General features: G+C 47.1%; 1 protein-coding gene across 1 annotated transcript in view; it reads right to left on the bottom strand.

The window, feature by feature from the left end:
* The window catches only part of SLC9A5 (solute carrier family 9 member A5), a 22,922-nt gene that overhangs the window by 1,300 nt on the left and 6,245 nt on the right, over nt 1-15,377 (bottom strand). Inside the window, exons 9-16 of the mRNA XM_006155626.2 lie at nt 15,207-15,277; nt 14,366-14,495; nt 13,801-13,889; nt 13,536-13,662; nt 9,112-9,282; nt 8,462-8,528; nt 7,664-7,798; nt 1-79 (exon numbers count right to left, since the gene is read on the bottom strand). The exon at nt 1-79 is cut by the window's left edge and continues 1,300 nt beyond it. Of these exons, the coding sequence (XP_006155688.1) occupies nt 1-79; nt 7,664-7,798; nt 8,462-8,528; nt 9,112-9,282; nt 13,536-13,662; nt 13,801-13,889; nt 14,366-14,495; nt 15,207-15,277 (869 nt within the window). The remainder of the gene's footprint in view (nt 80-7,663; nt 7,799-8,461; nt 8,529-9,111; nt 9,283-13,535; nt 13,663-13,800; nt 13,890-14,365; nt 14,496-15,206; nt 15,278-15,377) is intronic.

Raw genomic sequence — 15,377 nt, 5'->3', positions numbered from 1 at the left:
CTCTTCCAGGGTAGCTCCTTCTCTGCACAGGTTGGGGAAGGGGGTATGATGCGTGGACTCGGGCACACCTCAAAGCTTCCTGGGGACAGAGAGGACACCCAAGCTCATTAGCAGCACACGGCAATCCTTCTCAAGTATAAGCACATTCTCAGGTAGACACATCCCACGGTGCCCAGTCATATCCATGTGTATGATTATTTGATGAGTGCCTTGCAGTTTGCCCTCTGATTGTTGCTCAAGAACAACTATTGAACAACTGAAAATAAGTAAAACAAGAGAAAGCAGGAGCCACGCAGGAAAGAAGCTCCGTCTTAGGTTGCCCTCACATCTCAGAAACTGCATCCCGCCAAGCCCATCTCAGCCAGTCAGTGAGGGAAAGACCCTGAGGCGTCAGGCCAAAGGCCATGCTGCTGGGCACCCTGCCCGAGCACCCGCCACAGCCTTTTGTGGGACAGAGCCCAGAAGTGTGAGCTCATGCGAACCCAACAGCGGGCTAACGCTTTCCGCAAAGGGGATGACACAGCAGAGGGGACGTGAGCTGAGAATCCTAATTACAGGAAGTCTGAGGTCCTGAAAGGAAACCTGAGAGAGAGAAACCTCTAGCCATCCACTGCCCACAGCCCTCCAAAATCTAGCACAATGCCTTGCTATGATAAAAATAAAACTGGGGGCCAGCAGGTGGCAAAATGTTTAAGGCACTGGACTCCTCCCACATGGTCGACCATGGTTCAAGTCCCAGACCCAGTAGCTTAAAAATCATGCTGGAGGGGAGGGACCAGCAGTTAGCATAATGGCTATGTCGCTGGACTCCCATGTAGTCGACCACGGTTTGAGTCCCGAACCCAGTGGCTTAAACTCACGCTGGACTTGTGTGCATGTGTGCCCAAGATCCCGAGAAGAAAATGGAGAAGGGATTGCCGCGTGGCCATCCCCCCTGGGGGGTGATTTCTCGCTTTCTGTCTCTGTCTCTCTGGCGAGCGCATGCACCTTATAGCAAAAACCTCTCCAAAAAAATAAAAGAAAAATCATGCTGGGGGTGCTGGCAGGTGATGTGTGATGTGGTTAAGGGTACTGGACTCCCACATGGCTGACCGTAATTTGAGTCCCAGACCTGGCAGCTTGCTTTCTCGCTTTCCCTCTCTCTCTCTGTCCCTCTCTGGTCAAATTAAATAAATACAATGAAATAATAATAACAGTAATAAAATTATGCTGAGGGACCAGCATGGCAGAGTGGCTATGTTGCTGGACTTCCACATGGCTAACTGCAGTTCAAATCCTGGACCCAGTGGCTTTAAAATCACTCCAGGCACATGTGTGTACGTGCCCAAGATCCCGAGAGAAGAATGGAGAAGGGATTAGGGTGTGGCCATCCCTGCTAGGGGTGATTTCTCACTTTTCCTCTCACTGTATCTGTCTCTCTCTGGTGAGCACACGTACCCTAAAGCAAAAAAAAAACTCTTTTAAAAATAAAATTGTGCTGGGCACGGGTACAAGCGTGCCCAACTCCCAGGAGGAGAATGGAGAAGAGAATTGCAGTGTGACCATCCCCCCAGGAAGTGATTTCTTACTTTCCCTCTGTCTGTCTCTCCCCAGTCAGTGCAGGCGTCCTAGGACCAAAAAACTTAAAATAATAATGATAATAATGTTAAACCACATCCATTGAAAGACCTAGAATATTAAAAGTTAACAACAAAAACTAAACAAAACAAACTTTAGTGTTCACTTTCACAGGATGCTAGGGAACTAACTCGTCAAAAAACTAATAAAAGGAAAGAATCAAGGGACCAGCGGATGTCATAATGGTTATGTTACTGGACTCTGACAGAGTTGACAGCGGTTTGAGTCACAGACCCACCAGCTTAAAACTCATGCTGGGCATGTCTGCATGCATACCCAAGAACTTAAGAGGAAAATGGAGGAGAAGGGACAGAATGGAGGAGAAGGGATTTTGGCATGCCCATCCCCCCGGGGGGTTATTAAAAAGTAGATACAGAATATCACCATTATGCAACAGCCAATTAATTGTGGCATATGGGAGTGATCATCAATGGCTGCTAAAAACACTGAATGGAAAGCTACCCAGGAATTCCATAATGGGTGGATCAGGGAACAATATATTTATATATTTTTTTTTTGGGGGGGGAGGTTTTTGCTATAGGGCGCATGAGCTCGCCAGAAAGAGACAGACAGAAAGCGAGAAATCACCCCCCGGGGGATGGCCACGCCACAATCCCTTCTCCTCCATTCTCCTCTCAGGATCTTGGGCACGCACACACACGCGCCTGGTGTGAATTTAAGCCACCAGGTCCGAGACTCAAACCCTGGTCGACTACATGGGAGTTCAGCGACATAGCCATTACGCTAACTACTGGTCCCAGATAAGGGAACAATATTAAACTCAGTGACCAATGTTAACTAGAGAGACAGAGAGACAGCAGATGGTATGTGTTGTGTTTCCCGAGGTGATACAATAGGAAGTAACATAATCACCACCTATTAAGTCTTTTTTTTTTTAAAGACAGTTTTTTTGTTTTTGTTTTTGCTATAGGATATGTATACTTGCTGGAGAGACAGAGATGGGAAGCTAGAAATCGCCATCCCAGGGGTGATTTGGGGCATGTTTTAAGCTGCCAGGTTCAGGATTCAAATCATGGTTGACTACGTGGGGGTCCATCAATATAAACATTACACCATCTGCTGGTTCCCCTACTAAGTATTCCTAACCAGAAAATTCAAACTAAAATTTGATCCAGATTTATTTGCCAGTTTAAAGAAAATGTAAGAAACGGAGAAATATATAAAATGACACATTGTGGGTGCAACCAGCAAAATCCAAATAGGGAGAGATTATAAGACCTGGTTTCTTCAAAAAACACATTACAAAGAAAAAAGTAGGCAGATGGGTGGCTATAGATCACTGTTCAATCTTGACACTGTTGACATTTTGGGACACCTACTTCTTTGTTGTGGGGGCTGTCCTGTGCATTGTAAGATGTTTAGCAGCATCTCTGGCCTCTACCCACCTAATGCAAGCATACTCCCCAGTTGTGACAACAAAATATGTCTCCAGACATTGCTACATGTTTCCTAGGGACAAAATCACTTGAGAATCACTGCTGTAGGTCAAAAGGAACTTATCAACCAAATGTAATGCATAGGTCTTATCTAGATTTTTATTTGACAAACTTGTAAAAAAAAAAATTAAGATAATTAGGGAAATTTAAACACTAACTAGATATTTGACAACAAAGATTTTAGATATGATAATGGTATTGTGTGTGTGTGTATGTGTGTGGTTTTTTTTTTTTTTTAACAATCCTTATCTTTTAGAGATAGCTGCTGAAGTATTTATTGATAAAGTAATATGTGATTGAATTTGCTTCAGAAGAATCTAGTGGAACAGGACCAGCAGTTGGCATAATGGCTATGTTGCTGGATGGGACCAGCGGTTAGCATAATGGGTATGTTGCTGGACTCCCATGTAGTTGACTTCTTTCTCCCTGACCTGGTGGTTTAAACTCACACTGGGCACATGTGCATGTGTGCCCAAGATCCCGTGAGGAGAACGGAGGAGAAGGGATTGTGGTGTGGATTCTGTCTCTCTCTTTCTGGGGAACGCATGTACCCTATAGCAAAAAACTCTCAAAAAAAAAAAAAAAAAAAAGAATCTAGTGGAACAAGCTACAGAGGTGAAATAAGATTGGTTATGAGTTTTGTTTTTTGTTTTTTTTTTTCCAATAGGGCATGTGCACTTGCCAGAGAGACAGAAAGTGAGAAACCATCCCCCAAGAGGCATAGCCATTCTGCAATCCCTTCTCCTCCATTCTCCTGTCTGGATTTTAGACACTTAAGCACATGTACCTGGTGTGTGCTTTAAGCTGTCAAGTCTGGGACTTATACTGCAGTATAACTACATGGGAGTCCAGCAACATAACCAGTACACCATCTACTGATCCCTGGATTGGCTATAAGAAGTCTGACCCAAAACACAGTGGGTAAACCCGGTACATAGGGAGCTGGATTACATATGGTCAACTGTGGTTTGAGTTTTAGTTCTGGCAGCTTGAAAAACATGCTGGGTGTATGTGTATGTGTGTCCAAAATCCTGATGGGATGGGGGAAAAGGGAGTATTTTCTCTCTCTCACTCTCTCTCTGTTTTTTGTTTGTTTGTTTGTTTTGTTTTGTTTTGTTTTGTTTTGTTTAAGAGAGAGATGTTTGCTATAGGGTGCATGTACTCGCTACAGAGAGAGACAGAAAATGAGAAATCATCCCCCCAGGGGATGGCTACACTGCAATCCCTTCTCCTCCATTCTCCTCTCTGGATTTTAGGCATGCCAACACACATACCCAGTCTGAGTTTTAAACCACTGGGTCTGGGACTTGAACCATGGTCAACTACATGGGAGTCCAGCAACGTAACCATTACACCATCTGCCCCTCTGGCAATATAAAAATAAAAGTTTGGCTATAAAGACTAGCTCCATGGCACAGTAGTAATATGTAGAAGTCAGATCCAACATGGTGAACTTGGTTTAAATTCCATTCCTGGTCAGCCTGAAAACATGCCAAGTATGCACATGAGAGCCCAAGATCTGATGGGCTGGAGAAGTGAAGGGAGGGGATCACAGTGTGACAGTGTGACTACTGTTCCCTGTGGAGGGTGCTTCCCTTTCCCCACCCCCACTACTTTCAAGTGCATGAATCAAGCAAATAAATAAATGACTGGCTATGAGTAGGTAATTACTGAAGCTGGCTAATGGATAGATGAGTTTTTTTATTTTACTATTTTATCATTGTATATTTTGAAATTTTTCTGTAATAAAACTTTAAAAAGATATTTGAGAGTAGGGCAGCTGGTGGCATGATGCTTAAGGTGGCTAGATCCCACATGACTGACTGGCTCAAGTCCCAGACTCGATGGCTTAAAAAACCTAGTTATGTGTGTGTGCATGCCCAAAGTCCCAAAAGGAGAATGGAGAAGGGACTGTGGCATGGCCATCCCACCTGGGGGCTTTCTCACTTTCTTTCTTCCCCTTCTCCAAGTAGGCACACAACCCTGCAGCAAATTATATATATTATATACATACACTTTGAAAGTGCTTAAGCCAACCTCCAGTGGTAGTTAACATGTGGAAACATACATTGTTTTGTTTTTTTAATTTAAATTTATTCATTAATTTATTTCAATTTGACCAGAGAGGGACAGAGTGAGAGAGAGGGAAAATGAGAAATCAAGCTTCCAGGTCTGGGACTTGAATTGTGGTCAGTCATATGGGAGTTCAGTGTCTTCAACCACCTTGCCACCTGCCAGACCCAGTGGAAACATATATTGTTTTTTATCGATAACACAAGGGGGCTTCAAAAAGTTCATGGAGAGGCCCAGCAGGTGGCATGGTAATTAGGATGCTGGCCTCCCACGTGGCCAACCACAGTTCAAGTCCCAGACCTAGCAGCTTGAAAATCACACTGGGGGGAACCAGCAGTTAGCGTAATGGCTATGTCGCTGGACTCCCACGTAGTCGACCGCGGTTCAAGTCCCAGACCCGGTGGCTTAAAACTCACGCTGGGCGCGTGTGCGTGCATGCCCAAGATCCCAAGAGGAGAATGGAGGAGAAGGGATTGCGGTGTGACCATCCCCCCTGAGGGGTGATTTCTCGCTTTCTGTCTCTATGTCTCTCTCTGTCTGTCTGGCGAGCGCACGCGCCCTATAGTGAAAACCTCCCCCCCTCCACAAAAAAGAAAATCACACCGGGCATGTGTGCATGTGCCCCAAATCCCAGGAGGAGAATGGAGAAGGGATTGTGGTGGGGCCACCCCCAGGGGGCATGATTTCTTACTTTCTTCCTCACTGTTTTTGTCTGTCTCTCACTGATGAGTGCACACACCCTATGGCAAAATCCTAAAAAAGAAAGACAGACAGTCAGGAAGGCAGGAAGGAAGGAGGAGGGAGGAAGGAAGAAAGATAACAGAAAATATGTATTGTAGGGAACCAGCAGTTAGCGTAATGGCTATGTCGCTGGATTCCCACGTAGTCGACCGCGGTTCGCATCCCAGACCCGGTGGCTTAAAACTCACGCCGGGTGCGTGTGCGTGCATGCCCAAGATCCCGAGAGGAGAGTGGAGGAGAAGGGATTGCGGCGTGACCATCCCCCCTGGGGGGTGATTTCTCACTTTCTGTCTCTCTGTCTCTCTCTGTCTGTCTGGCGAGCGCATGTGCCCTATAGTGAAAAAACCTCTCCAAAAAAAAAAAAAAACCACTATGGGGGCCAGCAGGCGGTGTGGTCGTTAAAGGTGCTGGATTCCCACATGGCTGACCACAATTTGAGTCTCAGACTTGGCAGCTTGCTCTCTCACTTTCCCTCTGTCTTTCCTCTTGTCAAATTAAAAAATAATAATAACAGGGGTTGGCATGGTAGTTAAGGGCACTGGATTCCCACATGGCCAACCATGGTTCAAGTCCTAGACCTGGCAGCTTGATTTCTCACTTTCTCTCTCTCACACACACATAGACATTCTGTCCTTCTCTGATCAAATTAAAATAAATGAATAAGTAAATAAAGTTAGATAAAATAATTCTTATTAAAATAATAATAAAATTAAATAAATAAAACCACTATGGATTTTTTTTTTTTTTAGAGATTTTTGCTATAGGCCATGTGTGCTTGCCAGAGAGACAGACAGAGAAAGTAAGAAATCATCCCCCTGAGGAATAACTACACCATAATCCCTTCTTCTCCATTCTCCTTTTGGGATTTTGGAATGTACATACACACACCTGGTGTGAATTTCAAGCCACCATGTCTGGGACTTGAACTGCGTTGATCAGGTAGGAGTTGAGCAGCTTAACCACTACACCACCTACTGGCCCCTGGATTTCTTTTTTTAGTAAACTCATACGTTTATTCCATTTTTCTATGAACTTCTTGAAGTCTCATAAAATAATTCTATTTGGACAAATTCAGGCTCCTTCCCCAGCTCAGGCTGCCACCCTCACACGACTTTTTTTGACGCTGAGGGCAAGGTGTGCTGAGTATGGGTTACAGCAGAGCCTACTATTAGCTTACACACCACTTCATGTTCCTCACCATTCTGTCAAGGGAGGCAGCATGACAGTGACGGGCTGTGGGCTTTGGAGTCAGATGGGTCAAGTTCTACACTGTGACACTGGACAGTCAGAAGCCCCTCAGGCTCTATGAGTTCAGTTTCCCCATTTTAGTTGTTGTGAGAATCAAATCAGATCATATATGTTAGGTGTTTGAAATAAAGAATATGGTCAAGAGCCAGCAGATGGTATAGTGGTTACATCGCTAGACTCCCACAGGGCTGACTGAGGTTCAAGGCCCAGATCTGGAGGCTTGAATCTCACGCTGGGTGTGTGTGTGTGTGTGTGTATATGTCCAAGGTCCCTAGAGGAGAATGGAGAAGAGGGGATTGTGGTGTGGCCATCCCGATTTCTCACTTTCTGTCTCTCTGGCAAGAACACGCACCCTATAGCAAAAATCTCTCTTAAAAAAAAAAAAAAAAAAGATTCTCAGTAAATGCTGGTTGGTGAGTAAAGAAGTAAATAGGAGATTGGAGATTGTTGTTGGAGTAGAGGCCGTGAGTGAAAAGGGAGGAAACCATCTCGCTCCAGAGGGGAGGGAGGCTACAAGAAGCCATTACCTGACACCTTGCCCTCTTGGAGAACCTCACTGGTGGCCCGGGCCACAAAGATGATCCCCTCGTCGTCCTCCTTCTCTGTCTCTGAACTGTCGCTCTCCTCCTCCTCCTCAGACTCCACAGTTAATATCACAGCAGCTGGACAGGAATAAGAGCTGAGTTGGGCAGCCAGACCAGCACTGCCTCTTGATACTGCCCATCCCCAAGCCATCTCCCTGCTCCCCCAGGCAGAGCCCTTGATGGCAGAGGCACCTGCTTTCTCCTCTGGCTGTCTCGAGTACTGGCTTAGGGGTAGGGGACTTGACAGGAAGAACAGTGAGATGGCAGAGCCCAAGGAGGCAACCAAAGAAAGCCAAATCCTCAGAGGAAGCCACGAGAGTCACACTTTTCAGCACCCCCATCCTCTTCTGTCAGCCCCAGATCCCAACTTCAACTGAAAACGTGAGCATTTGGAGAGCTGGACGGTCCATTGACATTCAGCCATCTGTTTTTGCAGATGGGGACACTGGGTCCTAGGCTCCACCCATCCTTTAAGGCTCAGACAAAACTCCCCTTTCTCCATGATACCTTTGCCAAGTCCTCAGGGCATAGTTAGCAATCAGATACTTCCCACCACACATGGTCTAATAACTGCTCTGTTCATGTTCCATTTTGAAATTAAATGTGCCCAGTATATCACTGCAGGGAAGAGCTCCATAGCACGGTGCTGAACATACCCCAGAGGTTCCCCAGGATTCTGGCTGACAGGTCCCTGGCTTTCCCTTCCTCCCATTCTCAACCCCACACCCAATCCCTGCTTGCCTGTGTCCTGAAAGCCCAGGTCTCGAGGAGGTCTCCCGTTTGTAGCCTCGTTAGCCACACCATCCTTCTGAGGACCAAGAAAGAAAACTTGAGCCTCTGGCCTTGCCTGTACTTCTCAGGCTGCCACCCTCACACAACACTGAGGGCAAAGTGTGCTGAGTATGGGTTACAACAGAGCCTACTGTAACCCATACTCAGCACTCAGACTTGCCATAGTAGGGTCAGCAGGGCAGGCCTTCCTAGCCCAGCAGGAGAGGGAGTTTGTCAGTCCCAGTGGTTCTACCATCCCCTCTCACTAAGCCAGGCAGAATTTGTGGTCCGAGGAACCCAGGCTCCAGCAAGGCTCTGGGGGCAACTGCCTAGGCTGACAGGGACGCATGGAGTGGCCCCTCCAAGGAATCTGCCTTCTCCTGCCTGTTTCATTTCCAGTGGGAGGCCCTGCTGCCTGCCAGCAGGGGACTACATGGCCAAGAGGTTGCTCTTCTGAAGGCCTCACCTTACCCTTCTGGGGTTCCCCAAAGATATAAAAGGAAACTCAAACTGCTGCAGATATCACACCCCTGGGGATTAGCTAACCAGGGGTCCCCCTAGGCTAGATTTCAACACTGGGAGGTTCAAAACTTTGTGAACAGCCCAGAGAAAGGACATGCCTTCCTGCGGCCAGCCTTGCGAGGTCGTGGCTTGCTCTTGGTGAAGCAGATGTTGTGCTTGGTGGACTTAAAGGACTCCAGCCGCCGCTTCTTGTTCTGCTGGAAGACTTCCTTGTCCTGCCGCTCCTGCGCATCTTCTGAGATGAAGTGCCGGCCACAGCTGGCTTTGTACTGGCATTGACAGCCCCACCCTGCCATGAGGCTGAGTACCTTGGCCTCCCATGAGAACCCCAGGCCACAACCCCATGCTCACCACAGGCTACACCAGCCCAGCTTTTCCAGAACTAGCCATAGATTAAGGGGGAAAAAAAAAAAAATACAATAGGAATTCAGCCAGAGAAAAACTGTTCTCAGTTCTCCAAAGAAAAACTTCCTTTCATGCTAAAGCTTAATCCCCTAAACCTGGCCTTCCCCATTCCCTGCAGCCCTTTCTCAGTTTTCTCTGATTTGAAATAAAGGGGACAGGCAACCCTATGTCTTGTCTCCCCAGGAAGTATTTCCTTTTTTATACCTCTGCTCCTCTGAGCCTGTCCACACTAGTTCCACAGCTACTGCAAGGCTAGACGGGAACAGGCTCAGATGAACTCCCTTCCAGCTAGAACATCCGTTTAGCCTTTTCTACAGCCACAACACCCCAAGCCATGCTTTAGGCTCTCATAACTATGTTCCTTGATACCCTGGCCCCCTCATACTACCTGTGCCCAATTCAGAACAACCTACTGCATCTGCCCGCCTTAACTCTTTCTCATAAGGGGAAACTACACATGCGCCTAGACTGCCTGCCTCTCAGCCCTCAGCTGCTCAGCAGCCCACCCACCTAGCAGAATCCCCCCCAACCCCAAGCACTGCCTGGGGTGCTCCAGATCATCTCGTCTTGCCTCCTATCTCCCAGTGTGGTCTCTTCTGTTTCCCAGAACCAGTTCTAAGAGCTCCTGTAAAGTCTCCTTTCTACCCTCCTCGTCTGCCTACATACCTGGAGGTGGCCCTCTCCTGGGAATAAAGGGTTCATCTCCTTCACAGGGCACATCTCCCCACCCCTGGCTCTTTCAGTTCCGTGCTGCCTCCTATTGCTCCACTTTCCTGCATCTTCACCCCTTCCCTTGCCACTCACCCTTTCCCCCTAGTCTTCAAGCAGACTCCGGTATTTGGCCCCTCAAAGAAAATCTTCTTATTGACACTATTGCCTCCCTTTTGTTGGCAACTTTTATAGCATGATTCTGACACTGTCCCTCATACATGGTACTTCCTTAAATACCAGAAATGCAAACCCAGGGCCCGCAGCTCCAGAACACCATCTTAGTAGCTGGTCTCCAGTATTGTGGCCTCTGCTTAGGCACCAGCCTGGCCTCCATGCAGTACCCAGCCCTTCTTCCATCCCAAGCCGAACATGCACCTGCTAGTACTTCTCTAAATGTCCTTCCCTCTCCTCCTTTGGTGGCTTCCCTCCCTTTTCTTCCACATGCATGCCTCACAGTATTACCCTTGGCCCTTTTCTCCTTCCTGGATAGACCCTCCTCAGAGAACTTATCCTTTCTCTCAGCTTCAGCTATGCCAGTGATATGGATCAGTGATTCCCACCCATCAGCATTAAGAACACAGATTTTTGAGGCCAGCAAGTGGCTTGGTGGTTAAGGCCCTGGATTCCCACATGGTCGACAGCAGCTTGAGTTCCGGACCTGGCAGCTTGAAAAATCACACTGGGCCGTATGTACACGTGCCCAAAATCCCAGGAGGAGAAGGGAGGAGAAGGGATTATGGCATGTCCAATCCTCCCAGAGGATGATTTCTCATTTTCCCTCTCACTGTCTCTCTCTGGCAAGTGCATACACCCTATGGCAAAAACCTGAAAAAACAAAAACAAAAAAAACCCCCACAGATTCTTAGTCCCACTTTATACTACAAAATATAAATCTGCAAGAAGCAAAGCCAGGAATAGATATTCTAGGCTGCTCCAGGGCATTCTGTGCTCTCCAGGGCATTCTGGTATAGTCAGATGAGGAAACCTAATATAGATTGCTTCAAATCTTTCTCTCCAGCCCTTATCTCTCCCATAAACTATGATGGTATCTTTCTAACTGTATACTAGGCTTATGTCTGTCTCTAACAATGTTTCTGTGAGGAACAGGAAGAAGTATAGATTGTCTTACGGTACAACCAAGTGGTTTCAAAACTGTTTTCTGAGTGACCATACCCAAAAAAGTATTGATCCTTGTGAGTCTGAAGGGAAGTCTTTAGTAGCATGCCACCGGGCTCTGTCCTCAGCTCTATCCTGTTATTTTTATGTGGTTTTGGATGAATACAAAGTTAACAGCTTTATCCAATTTTCAGATGATATGAATCTGAGGAGACATTTGGTGGCAGACATGGGATCCAAACGATGGGATGATGGGCTAAATCAAATAAGATGACATTTAACAAGATAAAAACAAACTGACTCTAGTTTTTTTTGTTGTTGTTTTTTGTTTTTTGTTTTTTTAATTGACTACATCAGAACTAACTGGAAAGCCCATTCACCAGTCTTGCATGCACGGACACACACACACACACACACACACACACACACACACTCCAGGACAACCAATATTATGTACTTCCTGATGTGACTCAATAAGAAAGAAATAGCCTACCTATTAAATGTCCCTGAATCTGATTAGTCCTTTAGATTTAACAACCAAGAAATACATGGGATGGAAGAACATGTTAAACATCACTATTGGAATACAATCAGCTAAATTTTTAAAATGGACAATTCTCCAGAACAAAGTATTCAGTTTCTCTAATAAATAGCAATGGGGAGAGGGGGAGAAAAGGAACTATTATTGATTTTTTAAATGAAGAAATCTATTTCCCAAATGCAAAGTGCAGACTTTATTTGGATCCTGCTTTGAACAAACCAGCTGGGAATAAGATATTTATTAAACACCGGGTATTTGATATGAGAAGACATCATTGTTATTTTTTATGATGATGGCACTATGTTTCTATTCTGTTTTAAAGTTTTTGTCACATAGAGATACATAGTGAAAATATTTAGAAAAATGTTGTCTGGAGTTCGTTTTAAGATTAAATGTGAGGAGACAGATGGTCAAAAAATTAATCATGCCCCTGATAATAACTGGAGCTGTGTGATGGATACATGAGAGTTATTTTTATTCTCTCTACTGAGATTTTGAATAAAAACAGTTTTAAAAAGTCACAGGTTAGATGAGACAAGGTTTTGTTTGTTTGTTTGTTTGTTTGTTTTTGGAGAGGTTTTTGTTATACGGCAAATGTGCTCGCCAGAAAGACAGAGAGAGACAGAGAAACAGAAAGCGAGAAATCACCCCCACAGGGGGGATGGCCACACCACAATCCCTTCTCCTCCAGAGATCTTGGGCATGCACACACACACGCCTGGTGTGAGTCTAAGCCACTGCATCTGGGACTTGAACCACAGTCAGTTACATGGGAGTCCAGCAACATAGCCATTATGCCAACTGCTGGCTCCAGATGAGACAAGTTTTGATAGCCATTAACTGAGGAGGACAAGGGGGGTTGGCAGATTTTAAGGACAATATGTGGCCCCAGAGTGGTAAGCTAATGCTGGAGGGATCTTGGGCAGCAGGAAGAGAATGGCAAGTTCTAGAACTAGAAAAGTGAGAATGCTCCTCTGTCCTGCCCTAAACAGCTACAGCTAGAGTAGCACCTCCCATTCTGGACCCCATCTCTTAAGGCCAGAGAAGATACACCAGAGGCAAGAGATGCTGCCCTGAGGGCAAGAGTCAAATCAGTATCAGTGGCTGCAAGTTAAAGGCAGCCAATCTGTTTCAATGGCAGCAAGAGTCTTGATGGAAACTGTAAGGGTAGTACCCCTGACTTCCCATTTCAAAAGGGTTCAGGTAATGGCTTACTGCCCCCTGGTGGGGTTGCAATGGACTCTTTCCAGCCCTTCATTATCTGTGTTGGACTCCCACTACTTAATGGAGATGTTTGCCTTCCCTATGCTAATCTGGTCCTTCAGGTGTCATCAGGCTCCTGCTACTGTGTGGCCCTATCATTCTCCAGTCACCCTCAGGCCTCCTGCACATCCCTCAGAGCCAATCACCTAGTCCTGGATGCTCCTCTTCCTTCCTACCACCCAGCTCAAATCCAGGGTTTCACTCCAGCTTCCCTACTGCTTCTCCCGGTCTCTCAACTCACCCCCTTCAACTTGATCTATACTCTGCTACCCGAAGAAGCATCCTTAAACAGTGCTTGAATCAGGCCAATCCTTTCTCAAAAAGAAAAAAAAAAAAAAAGGTTTATTACTGACAAGATAAAACCTACTTTCCTCAGCTGGGCATTTATAGCACTCCCCAAACATGCCAGTTACCTCTTGAGCCTCTGATCTTGGTCTTCCAGACCACTCCCAACCCCCATGGAACTCATATCCTGCCTGTTCTCACCCTGCGGCGTGGCTTGTAGAGGCCTCCACAGAGGAGGTGATGCATCACAGCATCCTCACGATCCCGGCCGCTGCGTACTGTGTCAATCACCTGCAGATCCAGACATGCTCCACTGCCACTCTCCCTCCTGTAGGAGGCGGGGAACATGTATGCTGGGGAGTGGGCAGGAAGCACAGGCCTGATAATCTTCCCTAGAAGGGATTCAGAGAAAGGGCCCAATGGAGAGGAGGAGCCTGAGGAAGGGAAAGGGGGCTCGAGTACTCACAGCAGGTTGGTGACAGAGGTCTCTGCCACAGAATTGCGGCTGGGCATGGAGGGCAGAGTAAGACCTGTGGAAGACAAGACGTGGCCTCCCTGCAGGGATCAAGACCAAGGTCAGATGGCAATAGAATGGAGGGTGGCCCAGTTAGTCAGAGGGTAACAAAGTGGATAATAACAGTTAATGCTAATTTTGCTCCTTCAATGTTCCAGGAATTATCCAGGCACTTTACATATTGAATCCATTAAATTTATGACTTGGGTTCACTTATAAAACTTTCTTATGGTTGAGGAAACCGAGGCTCACAGAATATAAAGTGGCTTACCCAAGGTCACAAGCCTGTAACAGCTGAACTACTGCTGACTCCAGAGTCCCACTGATCCCCACCTTTCTTACTGCCTGCCAGACTGCAAGGCCAGGCTGGTTCCTGCAGCTGCCCCTTCACAAGACCATGAAGTCAACTAATTCCCAACTCCCTGCCAATAAGCCTTCCTGCTCTTGTCCCTTTCTGTCCTGCTCTGCTGGCCATCTGCCCACCTACCACTGGCCCATCTGGAAGCTGCCAGCCCACCTGGTCCACGAAGCTGATAGCATCCCGGATGTTGAGTCTGTAGTACACATCCCAGATCTGGTCCCGAATGCGGTAGGCTGACCGCCGCATCAGCAGCTGACTCAGGTACTTCTTGTCAAACTGCTCCCACCTGCAGGGGATGCCAGGCCCAGCTCTGAGTACCATTCCTAAGGCCCAGTCAGCTGGCCCTTCCTCAGATGGGGCAGGGACACTGCCTGCACTGGCCTGGCTTTCTTGGTTTGGGCGTCAGCCAGAGAGACTCTTAAGGCTGGTCCCTGCCCTTAAGGAATTTAGTGTTAGGGAAAAGAGTGACACCAATTGAAGTTACTGCAGGTAACTGTAAGATGGCATCCAATGACAAGAACTACAGAGAATAATGACAGAATACGTTGGGACTTTGTCCTAGTCAAGGAGGCCAGGGAAGGCCTCCCTAGAAAACTGTTGCCTATGGTGGGATCTGAAGGATGAACAGTTCAGTAAGTGAGAAATGAGGAGTGTTCTAGCAGTGAGAACATGTACAAAGGTCCCAGTGGCCAGGCTGTGGGGCATGGCAGGTACTGAGGCTCTAAATCAGGGTCCATGTAATTAGCAGGCAGGCAGTCTAAGATGGAGCAGAGCACAGTGAGGCTGGAGTCTGGCGGTTGCCAGATCATGCAGGGCCACACTGGGGAGTCTTGTCTTAATCCTGAGAGTACTAGGATGCCACCGAAGGGCTCCAGGAAGAGGTCACCCAGCCTGAATCTGGCTGTGTCCCTTCTCAGAAGTGTGGAACATCCCCCATACTGCCTTGGCTGGTGGGGCTGCTGCTGCTGCTGAAGGAGCCTCGGGGCAGCTCCCTCACCTGTCCCTCCAGTAGTGGTAGCCATGGTGCCCCACAACGTCCTCCACTGCAGCCAGAATGTGGTCAAAAGTCTAGAAGGGGGGTGGGTAGGGGGACTGGATCAGGATTCTGGCCAAAATAGGGAAAGGGAAGGAGGGACAGGAGGAGGGGTGGGGGTCTGGTACCCACGTG

The sequence above is a fragment of the Tupaia chinensis genome, unplaced genomic scaffold, assembly GCF_000334495.1.
Source record: "Tupaia chinensis unplaced genomic scaffold, TupChi_1.0 Scaffold000463_1, whole genome shotgun sequence".
Lineage (NCBI taxonomy): Eukaryota > Metazoa > Chordata > Mammalia > Scandentia > Tupaiidae > Tupaia > Tupaia belangeri.
This window is presented reverse-complemented; position numbering and strand designations above follow the sequence as displayed.